Source organism: Etheostoma spectabile, unplaced genomic scaffold, assembly GCF_008692095.1.
Source record: "Etheostoma spectabile isolate EspeVRDwgs_2016 unplaced genomic scaffold, UIUC_Espe_1.0 scaffold00000679, whole genome shotgun sequence".
In the NCBI taxonomy this organism is placed as follows: Eukaryota; Metazoa; Chordata; class Actinopteri; order Perciformes; family Percidae; genus Etheostoma; species Etheostoma spectabile.
The window spans coordinates 1-20902 of record NW_022602630.1 but is presented as its reverse complement, the minus strand read 5'-3'; the positions used below and the strand labels follow the sequence as shown (position 1 = coordinate 20902).

Sequence of the window (20902 nt, the reverse complement as noted above, 5' to 3'; positions counted from 1 at the left end):
TGAAAAAATGACAAGTGATTCAGACTAAAGCTGCACGTGTGGCTCTCGTGTGGGGTTTAGATCAAATGTTGATAACATGCATGAACAACTCTCATGGTTTAAAGTTAAAATAGATTGTGCATTCACTAATTTTTTTTACATAACGCTATAACAAACAAAACACCTTTTACTTCATACAGAAAACTATCCTTAGTACTGCTACACATCATCATCCAACGAGGCGTGCAGTAGGAGGGAGTTGTATTTTACCTAAAGTGAAAACTAAATCAATTCAGCGTTCTGTCAGGTACAGAGCGATGTGTGAATGGAACTCTCTCCCACGACGATCAAACACAACTTCAGTATGGTTTAAAAAATCACTTAAGACATATTTATTCAAAGGAATTAAATATGTAATTTAAAATTAGTTTGTTATAGGGCTTTTGTTATCTTATTTTGAAAATTGATTTATCTATTCGGAGTAGTGTCTTTATTTTATTTCTTGTATAAATTGCGTTAACTTTAAGATTTAATTATGGTTAGTATTTCTAATTTATGTCTGTGTGTGTGTAATGAAATGTCATACAGAGTATTGTTCAAAGAAAGGATTGTAGGACCCCAGGAAGAAAGCTTTAGTTTATGCTGAAGCAAATGGGGATCCAAATAAAAAAAAACAAGTTTGCTTCAACATTTTCCCGGGTAGGGGTTTCTGTAGAAACATTCAGGGGATGTAGCTCAGTGGTAGAGCGCATGCTTTGCATGTAAGAGGCCCCGGGTTCAATCCCGGCATCTCCAACAAGTGTTCTGTTACAACAGTCTGTAAAAGAGCTGCAAAACCTCTTATTCTGAAAGACAAAAGTGTTAAAAGGCAATCTCCTTGTGTTCATGGTAATTAATGCAAAAATCAGTCTCAATGACCAGATGTGTTGCAAGATTTGCAGAGAACAGTGCATTGTCCTAATGGGGATCGAATAAAACAAACAAACAAAATGCATTAGCAATTTTGTAGCTCAGTGGTAGAGCGCATGCTTTGCATGTATGAGGACCTGGGTTCAAGCCCCAGCATCTCCAGCTGGTATTCCTTGTCCAGTCTGTCAAAGAGCTGCATAAGCTTTTATTCTGAAAGAGAAAATGAAACAATGCTGGGAGTATTAAAAGACCACAAAGTGGATGATTAACTTATCAAGTGTCTAAAACCTCAGTGCACTTTACCCATGTCCTGCTTTACTCAACTATTGAAAAGGATTTGTGCATATTTGAATAGCACAGTGTTGTGAGTTCCTGTGACCTCCTTGCATTTATGGTAATTAATGCAAAATCAGTCTCATTGCCCAGATGTGTATCAAGATTTGCAGTGAACATGGCATTGCCCAGTGATGGTGGTATAGTGGTGAGCATAGCTGCCTTCCAAGAAATTCACCTGTGTTTAATTCCCAGCCATTGCATTAGTTTTCATTTTGTGGGTACTTGCTTTATTTGTGAAGATTAGCCAGAAAGGTTACTCGCCCAACCCAATTTGATAAAATATTAGATCTCTGTTATGGTACAAATAAGGGAGCATATCAATCAATCAAGCTGCCTCTACATGGATCCACAGACACAGGAAGTGCACTACGATTCACACTTTGCCCGTGTCTGGTAACTGCTACTAACCAATCGAAACGTTTATGAACATTTGCTCCAATAGGTCTAGCGCTAAATTGCAGGTAGTTGTGGCCGAGCGGTTAAGGCGATGGCCTAGAAATCCATTGAGGTCTCCCCGTGCAGGTTTGAATCCTGCAGACAACGAGAGGTGTTCCTCAAGAGTGGTAGCAAAGACAGTGTTATCTCAGAAGTAGTGGAAGCAACCTGTCTCCACCAATGTATTTCTTATCATTTATTTTCAGTCTGTGTTACAAGATTTGCAGTGAACGTTGTGTTGTCTAGCAGAAAGGCAACAGATGTGTTACTTTTCAACTATGATTTATACCAGGGGTCTTCAACGTTTTCCAGGCCAAGGACCCCCAAACTGATGGCGAGATGGAGCGGGGACCCCCTAATTATATATATTGTATAAAATTGTGTTATATCAAACTGGTCCTATAGTGCCATGTGTAAATGTACCTTGTTATTATGCATTCAATACTATGATACTCAAATAATACACAGGTTCATATATTCATGTTTTTATTTTAAACATGTGCGAGGCACAGTGAGTAGGGTGGCCATGCCACGGCCATTTATAAACATAACATAACACAATAAACTGATACCTGCCAAGATCAACAATGTCTGTCAATTGCATGTAATCAAGCATAAAAGCTATTCAAATGGACATTTTTAAAACATAAATGTGAAAAGGAAAATAAGTGATGCTTGTTAGTTGTTAAAACATTCGCGACCCCCATGCAGTACCTCCGCGGACCCCCTAGGGGTCGCGGACCCCCTGTTGAAGACCCCTGATTTATACCCTAGCAGTGCAATAATTTTGCCCAGTTTTGATTTCCAGCCACTGCAGTTGCATTTACAGGTTTTGAAGTCATAAACAACATTAAAATGACATGTTTTACCCAGGTTTCTTCTTTTAGTCAGTGATATTTCAATTTCCTTGCGTGAGTCATCCCAAAAGGATTAATAAAGATAAGTCTGAGTCTATCTCAGAAAAAAGTAAAAAAAATCTGAAGATCTTCAGGAGATGTAGCTCAGTGGTAGAGCTCATGCTTTCCATGTATGAGGACCTGGCATCTCCAGCAGGTATTATGGTAGAGTCTTTAAAAGAGCTGCAAAGATATTACCTCCTGTGGTAATCTGACTGGTAGGGTTATAGAACGTAGTGGTAGACTAAGACCTGCTGTGACACATACTAAGCATTATGCTCTCTCTTTTATACCTCAGACTATCAGACAGAACAACATCACTTTAAATCTACATGTTTTACAGTCACTTTTTTACTGTATTTATGTACTTGTACTGTTGTATAGCATATTTATTGTATTATGCAATGAGCATTGCAGAGATTTCACTTCAGACACTTGCAGCAACAGATGCATTGTTAAACAAACAGTACATGGACGTAATTTGAAACAAAGCACAGTAATTACCAGAGGATGGTTTTGATCCATCAACCTCTGGGTTATGGGCCCAGCACGCTTCCGCTTCCGCACGGGTAGTAAAGTTAAACATTTGGTAGACCTTGCCACTATCTTTTATGTGAGCTTCCTGATTAATCACACATTGATTATTCACATGTAACACTTGTGATTGGCTGGTGTTTAAAAAAGGGCATTGTGAGTACAGATATAAACATCAGTAAGGAGTCTACCAAGTTGCCTCTTATCATTTTAGTTTGGACACCCAGTGAGGCTTACCGCGATGGTTTGGACTGGGTCGACTAGGGTTTTCGGCTGCTCTTGTAATTGTCAGCCCAAACATATGGGCGTTCATGGAGACATGGAAGAAAGTCACTAGGGTGGCAATTTGATTGACAATGGCAATACATTGCGCAATATGTTAATGGAATCTTATTGACCTTGTACCCCAATGTGCAATACAGACTAAATCCCATGGTGGGAATCAAGATCCACCAATGTTTCTGTCCACAATGTCCACCTGAATCCAGAAATGTCCCTGCCAGATGGGCAATAGACTGACAATTGGGTAAAAATTGTGCAATTATCTTCAAAATGTCCAACTGAGTCCACAAGTATACCTGCCAGATGGGAAATAAACTGATAACTGTCTTCATGGTCTGAACGTGTCAAATATTGCCGGCCAACGCCCACATTGAGTCACGGTGTGTCCGTTTTGGTTCCTGATCCATGCTATGAACCCAAGAGTGCACAATTTACATTTGAAAGCTGTGGGGAAAGGGGGGTTTCAAAGCTAACAGACCATTCAACAAGCAGTTATAATGCACTATACTGGCCCACTCAGGATGAGCACTGTATACTCTGACTGCAGCAACACAAGTTCAAATTTCAGTGATACCTAATTTTTATGGTGATTACGAGACTGAATGCAAAGTGATCTGTTTAATGGGTAGCAGGGAGTAGGGTGGACATGATGATGGGATGCAAACTGAGGTAATCTCGGCAACAACAAGGTGCTGCTGGGATTTGAACCCAGGATCTGCTGTTTACTAGACAGGCACTTTAACCAACTAAGCCACAGCACCTCCATTATTAGGAGTAATGTTAAATCTTAATTTCTCTTTTACCTTGAATAGGCTAAACATACAGTATACTGACTGGCAGTATTGGGAGTAACGGGTTACAAAAGTAACGCAAATAAAGTAATGTATTCCTTTTTGCTTTAACACAGTAATATAACGTATTACCAATTACATTTCAGTAATATTATACTTGTTAAAACAACAAGAAACACAAACATTAAACTAGAGCCAGTGAAGCTCAGTCCACCAGGTGGACCAGTCACCATTTGAACCAGACTGAGGTGGACGCTTCAGGGCCCAGCACTCTTCCAGATCGTTGAGAAGCTCTAGCAGCTGGGTGTGCTGCAATACAAAAATGAGAAATTGGTGACCAGGTCAAGATGCCTCGTGGGGGCCTCCCTAGGGAGGTAGTCCAGGCACGTCCACCTGGGAGTAGGTCTTGGGGAGGACCCAGGACTAGGTGGAGGGATTATATCTCCAACCTGGCCTGGGAACGCCTCGAGATCACCCAGTCGCTCTGAAAAGGGAAGTTTGGGGTCCCCTGCTGGAGCTGCTTGACAAAGATGGATGAATGGTTGGAACCCTGTTCACTAGCTCATTGTAATCTTACATGACAAACAAACCTGTAGGAGGCGCTGTAGCTTAGTGGTTAAAGCACCTGTCTTGTAAACAGGAGATCCTGGGTCCAAATCCCAGCAGTGCCTGATAATCAGTTAATACTTTTGTTATCAGCACTACAAAGAGTGTATATATATGTTATTTATTTTGCTATAGTGCTTAACTAGCATTATTTAATTTTGCCCAGTTGTGGCCTGTTGAGGGGCAATACATATCTGAAGGGAAATGGATTGGACCCATTTTTAATGCTTTCAAAACCTTGTTCTGTTGGGGCTGAATGTGGCCCCTGTGTACACCATGACCCTGTGACATCACTGTCGGGTGGGGTTCCAGGTGCATGTGATGCTGACTGAAGTCAGGGGATGCTTGGGGATTCCCAAGCACTTCAGTTCCAAAGGATCATTCAAATCTTGAGGGTATTTCAGGTGTAATGTGGGTAGTTAATCCACCCCCTTTAGATGATCTGATTCATTTCCAAACCAGTCCAGATTAACAATTAACAAGTTATTGAATTACATGTCAATGAGAAACACACATGTGTACAGACAAGGCTAGCAGCAACATCGCCATGCCAGAAACATTTCTGGTGTGCAAAGACCAAGAAAATACCACGCAACAGAAATGCCATGCTCACACCACACAGGCAGTGTGCAGGAGGCCTTACCCCTGACTTCCACCAACTGCGGATCCACTCCGGCCATGACAGCTAAAGTCACAAGGACCCACGGGATCTCGCGAATTCATGTATGATCAGGCAACATAACAGGATGTAGTTTCTATAAACAGAACTACAAAACCTGATGAATGAACTAGCATTGCTCTGAATTTCAAGTCTGTGTTGATGTAGTGTTTCTGTGTAAATGTAACATGCCTTTTTCATTTGCTACCAGGGCTTAATGAGTAGCATGGGGATTGGGTAGACATGATGATGGGATGCAAACAGAGGCAATGACTGCAACAACAAGGTATTGCAGGGATTAGATCTCCTGTTTACTAGACAGGCACTTTAACCAGCTAAGCCACAACACCCCCTTGAGTACTACTCACAAACAAAACAACAAACTTACTCTCATTCAGAAGCCATAAAAGAGCGGTGTTTCATGTTTCATAGGAAGAGGGTCGTCATGGATGACATCACCAGGCCAAACCAAGTAGAGGGTTTTCCTTTGTATAGGAATGTTTACTTTGGTTGTTTTGGGTTATTAAATAAAAAAGGTATGCAAAATCCTGACCTGTTTTGTAGTCAGCAGGATAGGAGGGAACTGGTGACCAAGTTCCATAGGTAAAGAGATGGCTAGGTATTAATGTTATGGAGTAGATCAACCTGCTTTAGGATGGGATGGACTGAAGCAGTGGGGTGGGAATTGACAACCTGTATAAATAAATATAAATTTATGCTCCTGGGAGGAGAGATGGAGGTGAGGCTGTGCTGCCAGGAACATGTGCCTGTTATTGCTGCTATTAGTTTAATGTGCCACTGTCTTTAAGTTTGATGGGTTAATTATCCGTGTACTGCAGACCATGGAAATAAACTAATCACCTACCTACCACCATCTTAGCCACTCTGGCTAACTCTCCACAAATGTGTGAAACTAAAAAGAAGACACACAAGACCAACCCCCCCCCCACATTTCATTAGTGTCCCTTATCATAACCAACAACAATACACAAGTGCATGAACAGGAATTAATTACAAATGATTACAATAATACAGTACCAATGCAATAATGAATGGGTACAACATGAACACATGATTTAAGAAACTTCTGCTCGTTTTCAGCCCGAAAGTGGATCAGCTGCTGTGGCCTCCTGTGTGATACAGGGCGGTATATGTAAACCACATAGCGATGTATCATAGACCGTTAATATTAATATTATATAGTCTATGCGATGTAAACAGTCCATTTAAGGCAGAGAAATGCGGGAATGTTGTAAAAATCAACCTTAACGTTAGCAGTTAGCGAATAGCGTTAGCATAGCAAGCTAGCGATTTTTAGTTAGGAACATGGTTGCAAGCATATATGTACATATATGTTTTTATTCATTATCTATGGTTCCTAGGGCCATACACTCCTTACCCCTCGATCAAAAAAATTATTGGGACAGCACTCGTTCTCACGTGAACAAGCAAGACGTAGGGAAAGGGGTAGGTTATGGAACATAGTGGTAGACCATGGACTCCTGTGGTAATCTGACTAAGCGGTATGCTCTACCTTTTATACCTCAGGCTATTGTAGACAGCACAACAACCACATTAAACATACACATTTTGCATGTACTGTATTTAGACAGTATTAATGCTCATGTTTTTTATGGGTGTTACAGTGGGTATGAGCACTGTAATTTCCATTTTAATGCATGAAATAGACGTAACATGAAGAATGTACCCTTCAGCAGGTGGACACACTTCAGACACAGATGCATTCTTACTTTTCAACAGCCTGGCAGCAGACTTAATACGGAGACAAAGCACAGCAATTAGCAGAGGATGGTTTCGATCCATCGACCTCTGGGTTATGGGCCCAGCACGCTTCCGCTGCGCCACTCTGCTCTGCTGTTCCAGTTCAGAGGCTGGAAAATCTGTGATTCACCAGTTGCACCAGTGGGAACCAGTGGCAACCAATGGTCCAAGGTAATCTGACTGGTAGGGTTATGGAGCGTGGTTGTAGACTGGGACCTCCTGAAAATGATTGATTTCAGTGAAATAGACATATATGCAACTTAAAATAGATATAATTAACCACGTTTAAACACATCACAAGCTATCTTGAGGGTTACAATTTTTATCATTTAAAATAGTTAACAGAGATATGATTGTTGCTTGGTTATTATATAGGTAATGTTTGTGAAGTATGGCATGGTTTTAAACAGAATGACGGATTGATGAATGCAGCAGTAGCATGTAAATAACCATAGTTTTAGATGTTAAAATGTGCACAAGAAAGCTAAGAGATTAATGTGGGGAAATGGAGAATGGCTAGGTTAACTGAAGATTTTAAACATAGTAAAAAATTAATGAAACATATGAACATGTTAAACATATACGGGCATATAACATATACCTGCAGTCTCAGTCTTTGGATTGTATACGTAGCGTATCGCTACCATGACGGCCGACATGCGTCCCGTAACAGTTACCGACAATTTTGGCAATGAATGAGTATTTCACATTGAATACTTACGATTGGGCGGTCATTAAAAACAGGGCATTGCGAGTACAGATATAAACAGCAGAGTCAGAAAGGAGTCTACCAAGCCTCTTATGACTTTATTTACTTAACCAAGCGATGTCATGAGAGTTAACCTCACTTCAAGTCATCATATTGGTTGCCTTACAGCTCTATAAACCTGGTCCAACAGTGGCACCCCCATGAGGTCCCTCCCGTTTGCCCCTCCCAGTTCCTGCAGATGGTGGCCTCCTCACCGCGTGTCCTCCTGAGACAGTACTGACTCAGCTCCTTCTTACTGATCTTTGCATCCACCGCACGACCAGTCATGGCTGGCACACCCTCCTGCCTGAGCTGCTCTGTCTTTGCCCACTGCAACAGAGAGAGGTCTCCTGCATCCCACTCAAATATGCAGCAGAGAGACAGCTCATGAAGGTGGGGTAGAGGGAATGAGCGTCAGTGGTACACCCGACAGCCAGCCTTCGCATGAAGTACCAGATGTCCAGCCGTATGTGGAGGTCTGGCCACTCCCCAAACCTTGTCTGCAGCTTGCTGGACCGCTCACTGATGCAGCAGCCACCGTACATACAGCAGCAGTGGGGGTGCAATAGCTGACTGATGATGTATCAGTCATGTTGCTGGTGGTTTCTTGGTCACAGCAACAAGCTTGATCATTGACAGACAGTTGCACGCCACGTATCACAAAACTGTTGGGTGGGGCCTTATGTATTTGCATGAATTTCATCAAGTGACCTGCATACCAATGACATTAAAATTCAGTATGTACATGGTTTCCAGAACTGTACCTTCTGATTGACATAAGGCCACTTGGGTTATCTTCGGGCTGCTCTATGGTCTTCTGCAGAAGGATAAATCCCAGAGTCGGCTCACTCCAGGTTAAATAAGCAACAAACGACCTTGGGTGGACTTGAACCACCATCCTTTCAGTTAACAGCCGACTGCGCTGACCTATTGCGCCACAGAGACTGCGCCTGTCTGATAATCTATGAGCGGGAGCTCGATCTTTAAGCCACAAGCATTTGCTTTATGGCTTTTTGAGGTTGAGCTGCACATGAATACTTAATCAAAGAGGAAAGTCTTAAGCCTACTCTTACATGTGGAGAGGGTGTCTGCCTCCTGAACCCAAACTGGAACCTGGTTCCACAGGAGAGGAGCCTGATAACTGAACCCTCTGGCTCCCATTCTACTTTTAGAGACTCTAGGAACCACCAGTAACCCTGCATTCTGGGAGCGCAGTGCTCTGGTGGGGTAATAAGGTACTCTGAGCTCTTTAAGATAAGATGGTGCCTGACCATGAAGAGCTTTGTAGGTGAGAAGAAGGATTTTAAATTCTATTCTGGATTTTACAGGAAGCCAATGCAGAGAAGCCAAAACAGGAGAGATGTGATCTCTTTTCCTGGTTCCTGTCAGAACACGTGCCGCAGCATTCTGGATCAGCTGAAGAGTCTTCATGGACTTTTTCAAGCAGCCTGACAATAAAGAATTGCAGTAATCCATCTTGAAGTAACAAATGCATGGACTAGTTTTTCTGCATCAATTTCAAACAGGATTTTCCTGAATTCCTGAATGTGATAACTGCACTACGGAAACTGCGGTAGGTCTGGCCACGATTTCACGTCAGGAATATTTTTCCGTGAAGGTTATTGAGAGTTCAACTCAGCCGAGTTTGATTGTGCAAAGTCAACATGAACAAAGAAATGTGTTTCTGTCCTGTTTTGACAGGACAGAAACACATGCCAGGAGACAGGTCCTACTGACTATCTGTTAAATCAGTCAGGATGGTATTGGGAATAAATAATTTAGCTGTATCATACAAATAAATCGTAAAAAAAATCATACATTGTGATTTCTAGATTTTTGTTTTTAGATTATGTCTCTCACAGTGGACATGCACCTACGATGACAATTTCAGACCCCTCCATGATTTCTAAGTGGGAGAACTTGCAAAATAACAGGGTGTTCAAATGGGTGTTATTTTCCTCACTGTATGTATATGTATGTATGTATATATTTAAATGTATATATGTATATATGTGTATGTATATGTATATAGGAAGAGTTAGGGGTTCACCACAGTCATTATAGTTAATCTGCTGTCCACCGTAGCTGTGCCAAATATAAAGGCAATGCATCAAATAATTGTTGAGAACCTTCAGTCTGGTAATGTGCCATGGTTTCCATTTTAACATTTTATTTGTGAACTAATGCATATTCCATTATCAAGGTATAGAGTTATTTTCTGCCACATACACACATATCAGTTGCACAGTTTATACCACAATTTGAACAACTTGTCATTGGATCTGAACAATAATCAATGCATTTAAAAATAGACTTAGTCATTTACATGAAATACAGTTACATCAGGGCTGTAGTGGTAATTCACACAGAAAAGAAGAAAAGTATTGGGACTTTCACTTTCATTATAACCTTTTTCAATAACCCAACCTTAACAAAGTTTTTTAGAATTGAAAACACCAGTTTTTATAATCTTATGTCTTATGAACAAAACATATCTTAAAAACAAAACAATATCACAATATGAAATATGTTTGTATTATTACTGTTACCAGCTCACTCAGGTGACTTGTCCCCTAAATATTAAGAAAGAGAATGCATGGTTATTGATTCATTATAGTTCATTATGTTCAGGCATCATCCCTGAGACCAAATTGTAACTCATACTCACACATGATTGGTCCAATGCTGAGGGTACTCAGACGATCAGAGTTGGAAACAGAGCGATAGGTCCTACTTGTGCAAGGCTACGTGGTAGAAGAGGGTGGGAAAAATACACTCAAACCCCAGTGTTTATTGATTATAGATTGGAGCTATTGATAAAGTGAAAGGTGTGACTTACAGGAACACAAGAGAAGCTCGTCCGTTCGCACAGGCTGAGGCTGCAATGAAGGTAAACGTCCCTATAATCATTGTGGAGCAGGGCAGAGAAACGAGCATGGAGGGATGAGCCGCTCTCAATCACTGACACTTGTTGGCGGTCAGTGGGACATCTGGGAGAGAGGATGGAGCAATGTCACCATACATAAACTTTTTTCCCCATTTCCATCATAACTGCACAAACTATCTGCTGATGCTCAAGAGAGATATTAACTTGTTCTGGATGAGAGGGTGTTGGATGGAATCGTCAGGGTTTGATGATTGAGTGGCGTAGCAGTCCTCCAGAACAACTGCAAAGCTTGAATCTCTCTCCTCCACAGAGACGCCCACATACAATGGCGAGCCCACTGGCAGGGTGACCCGGCCTGCTGGATAAGTCTCGGTGTAGTGTGAGGTGCGGAACAGAGACATGGAGGCTCTGGCTTTGGTACCTGAGCCTGAAATGCCGCCTGCCACCCTGACAAGAAAAATATGTTTTTTGTTATGGCAAGTCTTTTTTCCAAGTTTTTTTATTCTTTTCCGTTTATTTTATCTTGTTAATTGTATATTCCTTCCTGTAGTCCATTCATATGCAAACAACATGCGTCAACATGCACATGTTTTTTCAATGTATAACAGCTAGAAAGTATAACCATCACTCAGGCTTTTTTAGGTAAATCCGTGCTGATCTCCAGCTTCTGGTGTTCCCGTGGTGCAATATCAATAAATCCATAACTTACTAAGTACAGAACAAACTGAAGTTAGATATACAGTAGTCATTTTTCTTCTGGGGTTAAGTTCTACCTGCTGACATTTGTTTTGTAACTGTCTGTGTGTGGTGATGATTGTTGTGGCTTGGATGACTCGTTAAGACACTGTGGCATACAGCAATGTATGCTAAAATGAAAAACAGGTATGTCTTTATTTATAATTAAATTTTACATATGCTATAATTAATATATACTACAATCACAGCAAAACAATTATACACCTAGGAGCTTGCTTATTTTTTCAACTGTTCACATTTAACAAAAGGCTACTCACGCCAGAAATGGTCCGATAGCCACATTGAGGCTGGTGTCTGTGTCCAGGGGGTACACGCAGGAGAAGGGAAGACTCACAGGAATGATGGACGTGTTGTTCATTGGGTAGATGAATAAAATATTGGAGTAGACGGCATGTGTGCTGTTGGTCTGAAAGACAGAGAATGGTGAAATGTTTATGGCCTGTGAGAATGTGCTATGTAGTACAAGCAGCAGGACCAAGTTGTAATGAAATTGTCAGAAAACAGCAAGTCTTTACCCTCAATGTGTTTCCACAGGCACCTGCTGTTGCTTCCACTTCATACCACACTACACCATCATGCACTCTGACCCAGGAGCAGTTGTAGGATGCCAGATCACCAGAGAATGGGTTCAAACCAGAGGATGTAAGGCGAGCCAAATCAAGGCCCACTTGGAGTTTATCTCGGTCACAAATAAACTGAGAAGGCTGTAGTGGGTGAACTGAAGAAAAAGATGTAAGTTCGCCAAAATAAAAGTGTGAGAGGAAGGAGATAAGATGATAAATATTATATACAAGAGAAGATCATCATGAGAATCTTCAATAACCGAAGATTCTGTCCATCATGGTAGACTTCCACTCTGCCAGAGCACCGGTTGTCAGAGTTGACCAGCCTCACTGGTGAACCAGCTAACAGATACACATGCAACATAATATTGTTGATATGAGACCCACAGATGAAAGATGGACTTCTTGAAGACGATGGTATCTTTGAAAAACTACATACAACAGCTATTTTAGGCTACAGAGCATGCAAGTCATAAAGAGAACTATAAAGCACATATTTCATATTTCTGTAACAAGTGGTTACTAAAATCCTCTCATCTGCTAAATGGTACACCATAGACAGCATGTTACACAGTGAGACTTCATTGCCTTTAGTTGTACACATTTGTATTTACCTTCGCAGACCACACCAGCATCCTCAGTGTGATTACAGTCGTGGGATCCAACCCATTGTGTCTGCACTCGCTGAACTTTGATTCGCTGCCTGTGCATGTGACATCATCCAACCAGATGGGCCCACTGCCCTGTCCAAAGCGTGCACTGTGTGGTGCTGACATGGCCCTGCCACAGCCCAGCTGTCTACACACCACCTGAGCATCAACCAGGTCCCAGAAATCGTCACAAACCGTCCCCCACTGTCCACGTAGGAAGATCTCTACTCTGCCAGAACAGGAGCTGTTTCCTCCATTGGCCAGATGGACCTGCCCCTCAACTGCTGTGCTGTTGCCTACAGTTGTTTTTGTAGTTTCCACTTGACCGGTGGTGAAGTTTTTAGGTGGTGGACGAGGTTTGGTTGGTAAAACTGTGCTGACGGGTTCTGGTCGAACTGAAAGAAAAGTCTCTGTGAACTCACATGACAACTACAGCCTTTAACTGCCATCAGCATTACAGTATTTAGGGAAAGCTTAACTTTCTTTATAACCAGTAGGCAATTTGAGGGAATAGTCCATCCCCCTTGTTAGCAAAATGCCCCAAATGCCCCTTGTTTACTTGTCATCCCCACTCTCCATCCCCTAGTAGCAGACAAATGTCAGGGGCAGAGGGGTTGTTAAGATGAATGTGTTAGTTTAGTCTTCCTGACGCATTGTTCGTTTATCTGACTGAGGATTATGGAAGTTAGAATCTATGGCCACGACCATGGCTCTAAAATATCAGTAGCCTAACTGTGCTGTGTATGATAAATCTATGGAGCTGTTTGTAATGTTGAAGTAGCGGACAGATTTGTAATCATGACTTTTTTTCTGAGTTCCACCCTAGTCTTGGTTCTATAATACTCTCTAAACTATATAGCTAGTATTGGGTGAATAAAACAAAGCAGGCCTGTCCCCCTGTTGAATGTGAAGAATACGTCTACTGGATACACAGATCATGTTGTTGTTGTGCACAAAACTTCATTCATGTTTTTAACACAAACTTATCTTTTACTGTACATTTGACTTATCATCTACAAAACAATATCTATTGTTTGTAGCCAATATTAAAACTTATTGATTAGCCTGTTTTCTAGTTAAATGGACTTCTTGAAGACGATGCTGTCTTTGAAAAACTACATACAACAGCTATTTTTGGCTACAGAGCATGCAAGTAATAAAGAGAACTATAAAGCACATATTTCATATTTCTGTAACAAGTGGTTACTAAAATCCTCTCATCTGCTAAATGGTACACCATAGACAGCATGTTACACAGTGAGACTTCATTGCCTTTAGTTGTACACATTTGTATTTACCTTTGCAGACCACACCAGCATCCTCATTGTGACTACAGTCGTGGAATCCAACCCCATTGTGTCTGCACTCACTGAGCTTTGATTCGCTGCCTGTGCATGTGACATCATCCAACCAGATGGGCCCGCTGCCCTGTCCAAAGCGTGCACTGTGTGGTGCTGACATGGCCCTGCCACAGCCCAGCTGTCTACACACCACCTGAGCATCAACCAGCTCCCAGAAATCGTCACAAACTGTCCCCCACTGTCCACGTAGGAAGATCTCTACTCTGCCAGAACAGGAGCTGTTTCCTCCATTGGCCAGATGGACCTGCCCCTCAACTGCTGTGCTGTTGCCTACAGTTGTTTTTGTAGTTTCCACTTGACCGGTGGTGAAGTTCTTAGGTGGTGGACGAGGTGTGGATGGTAAAACTGTGCTGTTGAGTTCTGGTCGAACTGAAAGAAAAGTCTCTGTGAACTCACATGACAACTACAGCCTTTAACTGCCATCAGCATTACAGTAATTAGGGAAAGCTTAACTTTCTATATAACCAGTAGGATATTTGAGGGAATATGCCATCCCCCTTGTTAGCAAAATGACCCAAATGCCCCTTGTTTACTTGTCATCCCCACTCTCCATCCCCTAGTAGCAAACAAATGTCAGGGGCAGAGGGGTTGTTAAGATGAATGTGTTAGTTTAGTCTTCCTGACGCATTGTTCGTTTATCTGACTGAGGATTATGCAAGTTAGAATCTATGGCCACGACCATGGCTCTAAAATATCAGTAGCCTAACTGTGCTGTGTATGATAAATCTATGGCGCTGTTTGTAATGTTGAAGTAGCGGACAGATTTGTAATCATGACTGTTTTTTCTGAGTTCCACCCTAGTCTTGGTTCTATAATACTCTCTAAACTATATAGCTAGCAGCGGGTGAATAAAACAAAGCAGACCTGTCCCCCTGTTGAATGTGAAGAATACGTCTACTGGATATACAGATCATGTTGTTGTTGTGCACAAAACTTCATTCATGTTTTTAACACAAACTTATCTTTTACTGTACATTTGACTTATCATCTACAAAACAATATCTATTGTGTGTAGCAAATATTAAAACTATTTGAATAGACCGTTTTTCTAGTTAAATGGACTTCTTGAAGACGATGGTATCTTTGAAAAACTACATACAACAGCTATTTTAGGCTACAGAGCATGCAAGTAATAAAGAGAACTATAAAGCACATATTTCATATTTCTGTAACAAGTGGTTACTAAAATCCTCTCATCTGCTAAATGGTACACCATAGACAGCATGTTACACAGTGAGACTTCATTGCCTTTAGTTGTACACATTTGTATTTACCTTCGCAGACCACACCAGCATCCTCATTGTGATTACAGTCGTGGAATCCAACCCCCCTGTGGCTGCACTCGCTGAGTTTCGATTCGCTGCCTGTGCATGTGACATCATCCAACCAGATGGGCCCACTGCCCTGTCCAAAGCGTGCACTTTGTGGTGCTGACATGGCCCTGCCACAGCCCAGCTGTCTACACACCACCTGAGCATCAACCAGCTCCCAGAAATCGTCACAAACCGTCCCCCACTGTCCACGTAGGAAGATCTCTACTCTGCCAGAACAGGAGCTGTTTCCTCCATTGGCCAGATGGACCTGCCCCTCAACTGCTCTGCTGTTGCCTGCAGTTGGGTTTGTAGTTTCCACTTGACCGGTGGTGAAGTTCTTAGGTGGTGGATGAGGTGTGGATGGTAAAACTGTGCTGTTGGGTTCTGGTCGAACTGAAAGAAAAGTCTCTGTGAACTCACATGACAACTACAGCCTTTAACTGCCATCAGCATTACAGTAATTAGGGAAAGCTTAACTTTCTTTATAACCAGTAGGCAATTTGAGGTAATATATGCCATCCCCCTTGTTAGCAAAATGACCCAAATGCCCCTTGTTTACCTGTCATCCCCACTCTCCATCCCCTAGTAGCAGACAAATGTCAGGGGCAGAGGGGTTGTTGAGTTGAATGTGTTAGTTTAGTCTTCCTGACGCATTGATCGTTTATCTGACTGAGGATTGTGCAAGTTAGAATTTATGGCCACGACCATGGCTCTAAGACAGCTAGAATGTTTCATTTTATGTAATGGTGCTGTCATAAAAATGGCATCTTAATATTTAAGTAAATGTAACAATGATATCTCTTCAGTTAATCACCAGAATAGAAACATGCAACGTTGAAAGTACCCACAATAAAAATCTATTTACATTAAGGTTGTTGGTCTTTTCAAAAGGGAAAGTACAATTACACAGTAAATATGTGTTATAATAAAATGACATTGTTTTCCGCTTATGCCTTGAAGACATTTTGTATAATCTGTTGAATGCCCATCCCCAAGTTCTACCCTATATGGTGGTCTTTCATTGAACATATTAGAAGAGAGAGGTGTCAACCTGGGAATAATTGTATTTGACTGTATTTAAAAGTAACATGTTTACCCCAAGATGTAAGACTGTTTACCTGAAACGCCTTCTGAAAAACTCAGAATGAGGAGCCACAACAAACCCCCGGGCACCCCCATTATGGACCACATCCACAGCAACTTGCTGGAAAAGACAAAAGAGATGTCTTAAAACCATATTTTCAAATGATGCAGCCATGCACTACTTTGTCAGTATTTGTACTCACATTAGAAAGACTGTGTCAGAATCCAGAAGTTGGTGAAAAGTTGAAAGTGAAACTCTCCCGGCAAATGAAAGGATTTATAGGTCGGTTTGTGTGTTCAAAGGACCATACAAAGCAATGACTGGTGAAACACATAAAAGGGTCAGTGTGAGTACTGATTACATCAAAAGAGTTACTTATTAATCAAAACAAGACAAAATTAAGATAAAATCAATACATTTTATGGTAGGCTACCATAATCAATCTCAGGTTAGTTGTAAAACATAATGGAGACATTTTGGACTTCATAAGTTTGTACATGCTAACATTATTGTGTCTTGGCAAGCCCATTCATGACCAGCTTTTGTCAACAGTAGTGATTGAAATATCAGAGAGTACATTCAGTTAATTACAGCTCTTGTAAAAAGTATTTTGACCAAATAATCTTGACTCAAGGTCTACTGACTTGCTTTTTTTTTAGACCAGGTGGACAATGACTTAAAATATTTTTTTCAAATAAAACTCAAAGAAGAAGTATGGACATGCAGCCATAAATGGATTCCCTTGATGTAACAACCGGTGAATCTTGTCGTCATGCCTGACATGAACTGGCACTGTACATCTCATAAAGTCATTATTACTGTAATGGCCAATTTGGCTATATATGTGTGTTATGTGTGTAGTGTGTGTGGGTGGGAGGTCTGCGTAAATGGTTGGTTGTTACGTCACCTGCGCACCTGTTTGGGTGTTAATTGGAGTTAATAAATGGAATCACAGGTGAGGTGGAGGGGAAATCTGGATCCGGGAAGCCACACAGTTTTTCAACATTTGGCTAGTGCCAATCTGTCCACAAACAATGCCACTGGGTAATATCTGAAGCCATTTCCAACTCTTGCTGTTGCAAATAATGAGGTCTGCCGTCGTCGTACGTTTTAATCGTTTATTGCACGAAAGTTTGAATAAAAGCACATACAAAAGAATAACTTGGGTGATTAAAAGCCGAGAACGACAAGATCTAAAAACATTACTCTCCCACAGCTGAGGTTGAAAAACTGTGTGGCTTCCCGGATCCAGATTCCCATACACCTCACCTGTGATTCAATTTATAAACTCTAATTAGAACCCACAAACAGGTGCGCAGGTGACATAACAAACAATTACCTACAAAGACCAACCGCCCCACACCCACACCACACTCATAAGAAACGTAAATAGCCAATTGGCCATTACAATTACTGTATAGCATGCATGTGTTGGACCCCATCTCATGTTTCTACATTATGTATTTCTCTGACTTAAGTTTTTTTTTTTTTCATCAAAGGGTATCTTTGCACTGCACAGAGGACAGAGTACTCTAGAAGTACACTAGAAATTGATGGCCTTTCTCACTATCTCAATTTGATTTATTGCGTTCTATTACACAAGTGTGTCACTTCTTATAATTATTTACTGGAATCATTGTGGCCCTTCCCTTTATTCTTTGTCTAATATATTTCTAAACTCACTTCTCCTTTAGTGTTTCATTACTCCAAGGAAAAATTTGACACAGTTCTTTGTTCTATAACAAGACAAGAGTGCTGATAATATTTTACATATGGCACTGGGCAGATCCGACCACAACCTGGTTCACATCAAACCCTGCTATGTGCCTCTGGTGAAAAGGCAACCTCTGACCTCAAGGACAGTGAGGAGGTGGTCGGAGGAGGCCTATGAGACACTTCAGGGATGTTTTGAGGTGACAGACTGGGATGCACTCTGTGAGCCACATGGAGAGGACATAGATGGGCTGACTGAGTGTATCTCAGATTACATAAACTTCTGTGTGGACTGCACTGTCCCAGCAAGGACTGTTCAGTGTTACCCAAACAACAAACCGTGGGTAACAAAGGACATCAAGAACATCCTGAATGCTAAGAGGAGGGCTTTCAGAGCTGGGAATAGGGAGGAGGTGAGGGCCATTCAGGGGGACCTGAAGGTGAAGATCAGGGAGGCTAAGGAGAAGTACAGGAGGAAGCTGGAGCGTAAACTCCAGCAGAACAACATGAGGGAGGTCTGGAGCGGAATGAGGACCATCACTGGCTTCAGACCAGCTGGCAGCAGAGGAGTTGAAGGCAGCTTGGACAGGGCCAACGAACTCAATCTGTTCTTTAACAGATTGATGCTCCTGCTCCTGCCCATCCCCCCATTAACACAACTGCTGTCTCACCTCCAACCCACTACTTCCCCCTCCCCCCCTCACTGTCCCTTGTCCTCCTTCCAGGAGAGCCCTACCTCCCCCTCCTCTAGCCCTCCGGTTAACACCTCTCTCCAGCCTGACTCCCCCTCCCCCTACCCCACCTGTGACCTCTGTGTGCCTCACTGCTGACCAGGTGAGAAGACAGCTGACCAGACTCCACTCGAATAAGGCTGCAGGCCCTGATGGTATCCATCCTGGGGTGCTCAAAGCCTGTGCCTCTCAGCTATGTGGAGTCTTTCACCATGTCTTCAACCTGAGCCTTAGTCTCCAAAGGGTCCCCATGCTGTGGAAGACATCTTGCCTCGTTCCGGTGCCAAAGACGCCACGTCCCAGTGACGCCAAGGACTACAGACCCGTGGCACTGACCTCCCACATTATGAAGACCCTGGAGAGACTGGTTCTGGAACAGCTGCGGCCCATGGTGAGACCTCTCCTGGACCCCTCCAGTTCGCCTACCACCCCGGTTGGGAGTTGAGGACGCCATCATCTTCCTGCTCAACCGCATCTACGCCCACCTGGACAGGCCGGCAAGCACGGTGAGGGTCATGTTTTTTGACTTCTCCAGTGCTTTCAACACCATCCGGCCGGCCCTGCTGGTGAGAAGCTGACAGCGATGAAGGTGGATCCCCCCCTCGTGTCCTGGATTGTGACTACCTGACTGGCAGACCACAGTATGTGCGCCTGCAACACTGTGTATCAGACAGAGTGGTCAGCAACACCGGGGCCGCAGGGACTGTCCTCTCTCCCTTCCTCTTCACCATCTACACCACAGACTTCAACTACCACACAGAGTCCTGCCATCTTCAGAAGTTTTCTGAGACTCTGCTGTGGTTGGATGTATCAGCGAGGGGATGAGGCTGAGTACAGAGCTGTGGTGGGGGACTTTGTCACATGGAGTGAGCAGAACCATCTCCAGCTCAATGTGACAAAGACCAAGGAGCTGGTGGGGATCTAAGGAGAGCCAAGGCAGCAGTGAGCCCTGTTTCCATCCAGGGGTCAGTGTGGACATCGTGGAGGACTACAAATACCTGGGAGTGCACTTGGACAATAAACTGGACTGGGCCAAGAACACTCAAGCCCTCTACAGGAAGGGCCAAAGCCGTCTCTATTTTCTGAGGAGGCTGAGGTCCTTCAACATCTGCAGGACGATGCTGAAGATGTTTATGAGTCTGTGGGCCATGCTATCCTCTTTGCTGTTGCATGCTGGGGCAGCAGGCTGAGGGTAGCGGACGCACACAGACTCAACAAACTGATTCGACAGCCAGTGACGTCGTGGGGGTGGATCTGGACTCTCTGTCGGGGGTATCAGATAGGAGGATGCTGTCCAAACTACATGCCATCTTGGACATGTCTCGCACCCACTCCACGGCTTGTTGCTCAATCACAGGGCACTTTCAGTGACAGACTCATTCTCCCAAATGCACTACAGAGCGCCACAGAAGTCATTCCTGCCTGTGGCCATCAAACTTTTAACTCCCCTCTAAGTTTCTGACACCCCACACACACACCACACACACCACACACCACAACACACACACACACACACACACACACACACACAACACACACACACACACACACACACACACTTAGAGAGGTTGAAACTGGACAATATTATCTGTATTATCTGTTTTGTGCAATAACACTGGCCTGACATGTGTGCAATCTCAATACCACAATTAGATATTATTATATTATTATTATTATTTAACTTTTCACCATTCCAAATCCTTAATTATGTGAATTATGTAAATAATGTATAATAACATTCCTTATGTAAATACCGTACGTATCCAATTCCTTATATTCTTTATTCTTGTATTTCTACTCATTTATAATATTGTGCAACTACAACACAGAGTTTCCCTTGGGGATCAATAAGTATTTCTGATTCTGATTCTGATTCTGATTCTGATTT

At 42.5% G+C, this 20902-nt stretch overlaps 3 protein-coding genes and 4 non-coding genes across 7 annotated transcripts; 2 read left to right on the top strand and 5 right to left on the bottom strand.

Moving 5' to 3' along the window:
* The first annotated feature begins 703 nt into the window (after positions 1-703).
* Positions 704-774, top strand: trnaa-ugc (transfer RNA alanine (anticodon UGC)). The gene has a single exon. It is a non-coding gene; the product is annotated as a tRNA-Ala (tRNA).
* A 3284-nt stretch (positions 775-4058) lies between these two features.
* On the bottom strand, positions 4059-4132 carry trnat-agu (transfer RNA threonine (anticodon AGU)). The gene has a single exon. It is a non-coding gene; the product is annotated as a tRNA-Thr (tRNA).
* A 628-nt stretch (positions 4133-4760) lies between these two features.
* trnat-ugu (transfer RNA threonine (anticodon UGU)) lies at positions 4761-4833 on the top strand. Its single transcript has one exon. It is a non-coding gene; the product is annotated as a tRNA-Thr (tRNA).
* Positions 4834-7226: 2393 nt separating this feature from the next.
* On the bottom strand, positions 7227-7298 carry trnam-cau (transfer RNA methionine (anticodon CAU)). The gene has a single exon. It is a non-coding gene; the product is annotated as a tRNA-Met (tRNA).
* Positions 7299-10501: 3203 nt separating this feature from the next.
* On the bottom strand, positions 10502-11281 carry LOC116674555 (uromodulin-like). Its single transcript, XM_032506967.1, has 4 exons — positions 11048-11281; positions 10796-10946; positions 10625-10700; positions 10502-10529 (listed from the first exon to the last, which is right to left on the bottom strand). Exons 1-4 carry the CDS (start codon positions 11242-11244, stop codon positions 10510-10512), a joined length of 444 nt encoding a protein of 147 aa, XP_032362858.1. The 5' UTR covers positions 11245-11281; the 3' UTR covers positions 10502-10509.
* A 571-nt stretch (positions 11282-11852) lies between these two features.
* Positions 11853-12403, bottom strand: LOC116674554 (pancreatic secretory granule membrane major glycoprotein GP2-like). Its single transcript, XM_032506966.1, has 3 exons — positions 12391-12403; positions 12115-12317; positions 11853-12005 (listed from the first exon to the last, which is right to left on the bottom strand). The coding sequence occupies exons 1-3, from the start codon at positions 12401-12403 to the stop codon at positions 11853-11855; spliced, it is 369 nt and encodes a 122-aa protein (XP_032362857.1).
* Positions 12404-12839: 436 nt separating this feature from the next.
* Positions 12840-16052, bottom strand: LOC116674553 (deleted in malignant brain tumors 1 protein-like; the record flags this gene model as incomplete). The annotated part of the gene is made up of 4 exons (XM_032506965.1): positions 16046-16052; positions 15434-15879; positions 14111-14576; positions 12840-13207 (listed from the first exon to the last, which is right to left on the bottom strand). Coding segments are annotated over exons 1-4 (1287 nt in total), but the record flags the coding sequence as incomplete, so codon positions are not given.
* Between the last annotated feature and the right edge of the window lie 4850 nt (positions 16053-20902).

Excerpts from the sequence above, each read along its gene's own strand:
- LOC116674555 (XM_032506967.1), bottom strand. The coding sequence starts at position 11,244 with ATGTCTCTGTTCCGCACCTCACACTACACCGAGACTTATCCAGCAGGC. Across the intron at positions 10,947-11,047 it reads CACCCTCTCATCCAGAACAA|ATGTCCCACTGACCGCCAAC; the intron begins GTTAATATCTCT and ends CCTCTCTCCCAG. Across the intron at positions 10,701-10,795 it reads CGAGCTTCTCTTGTGTTCCT|CCTTGCACAAGTAGGACCTA; the intron begins GTAAGTCACACC and ends TCTACCACGTAG.
- LOC116674554 (XM_032506966.1), bottom strand. Across the intron at positions 12,006-12,114 it reads CCTGTGGAAACACATTGAGG|ACCAACAGCACACATGCCGT; the intron begins GTAAAGACTTGC and ends TCTGTCTTTCAG.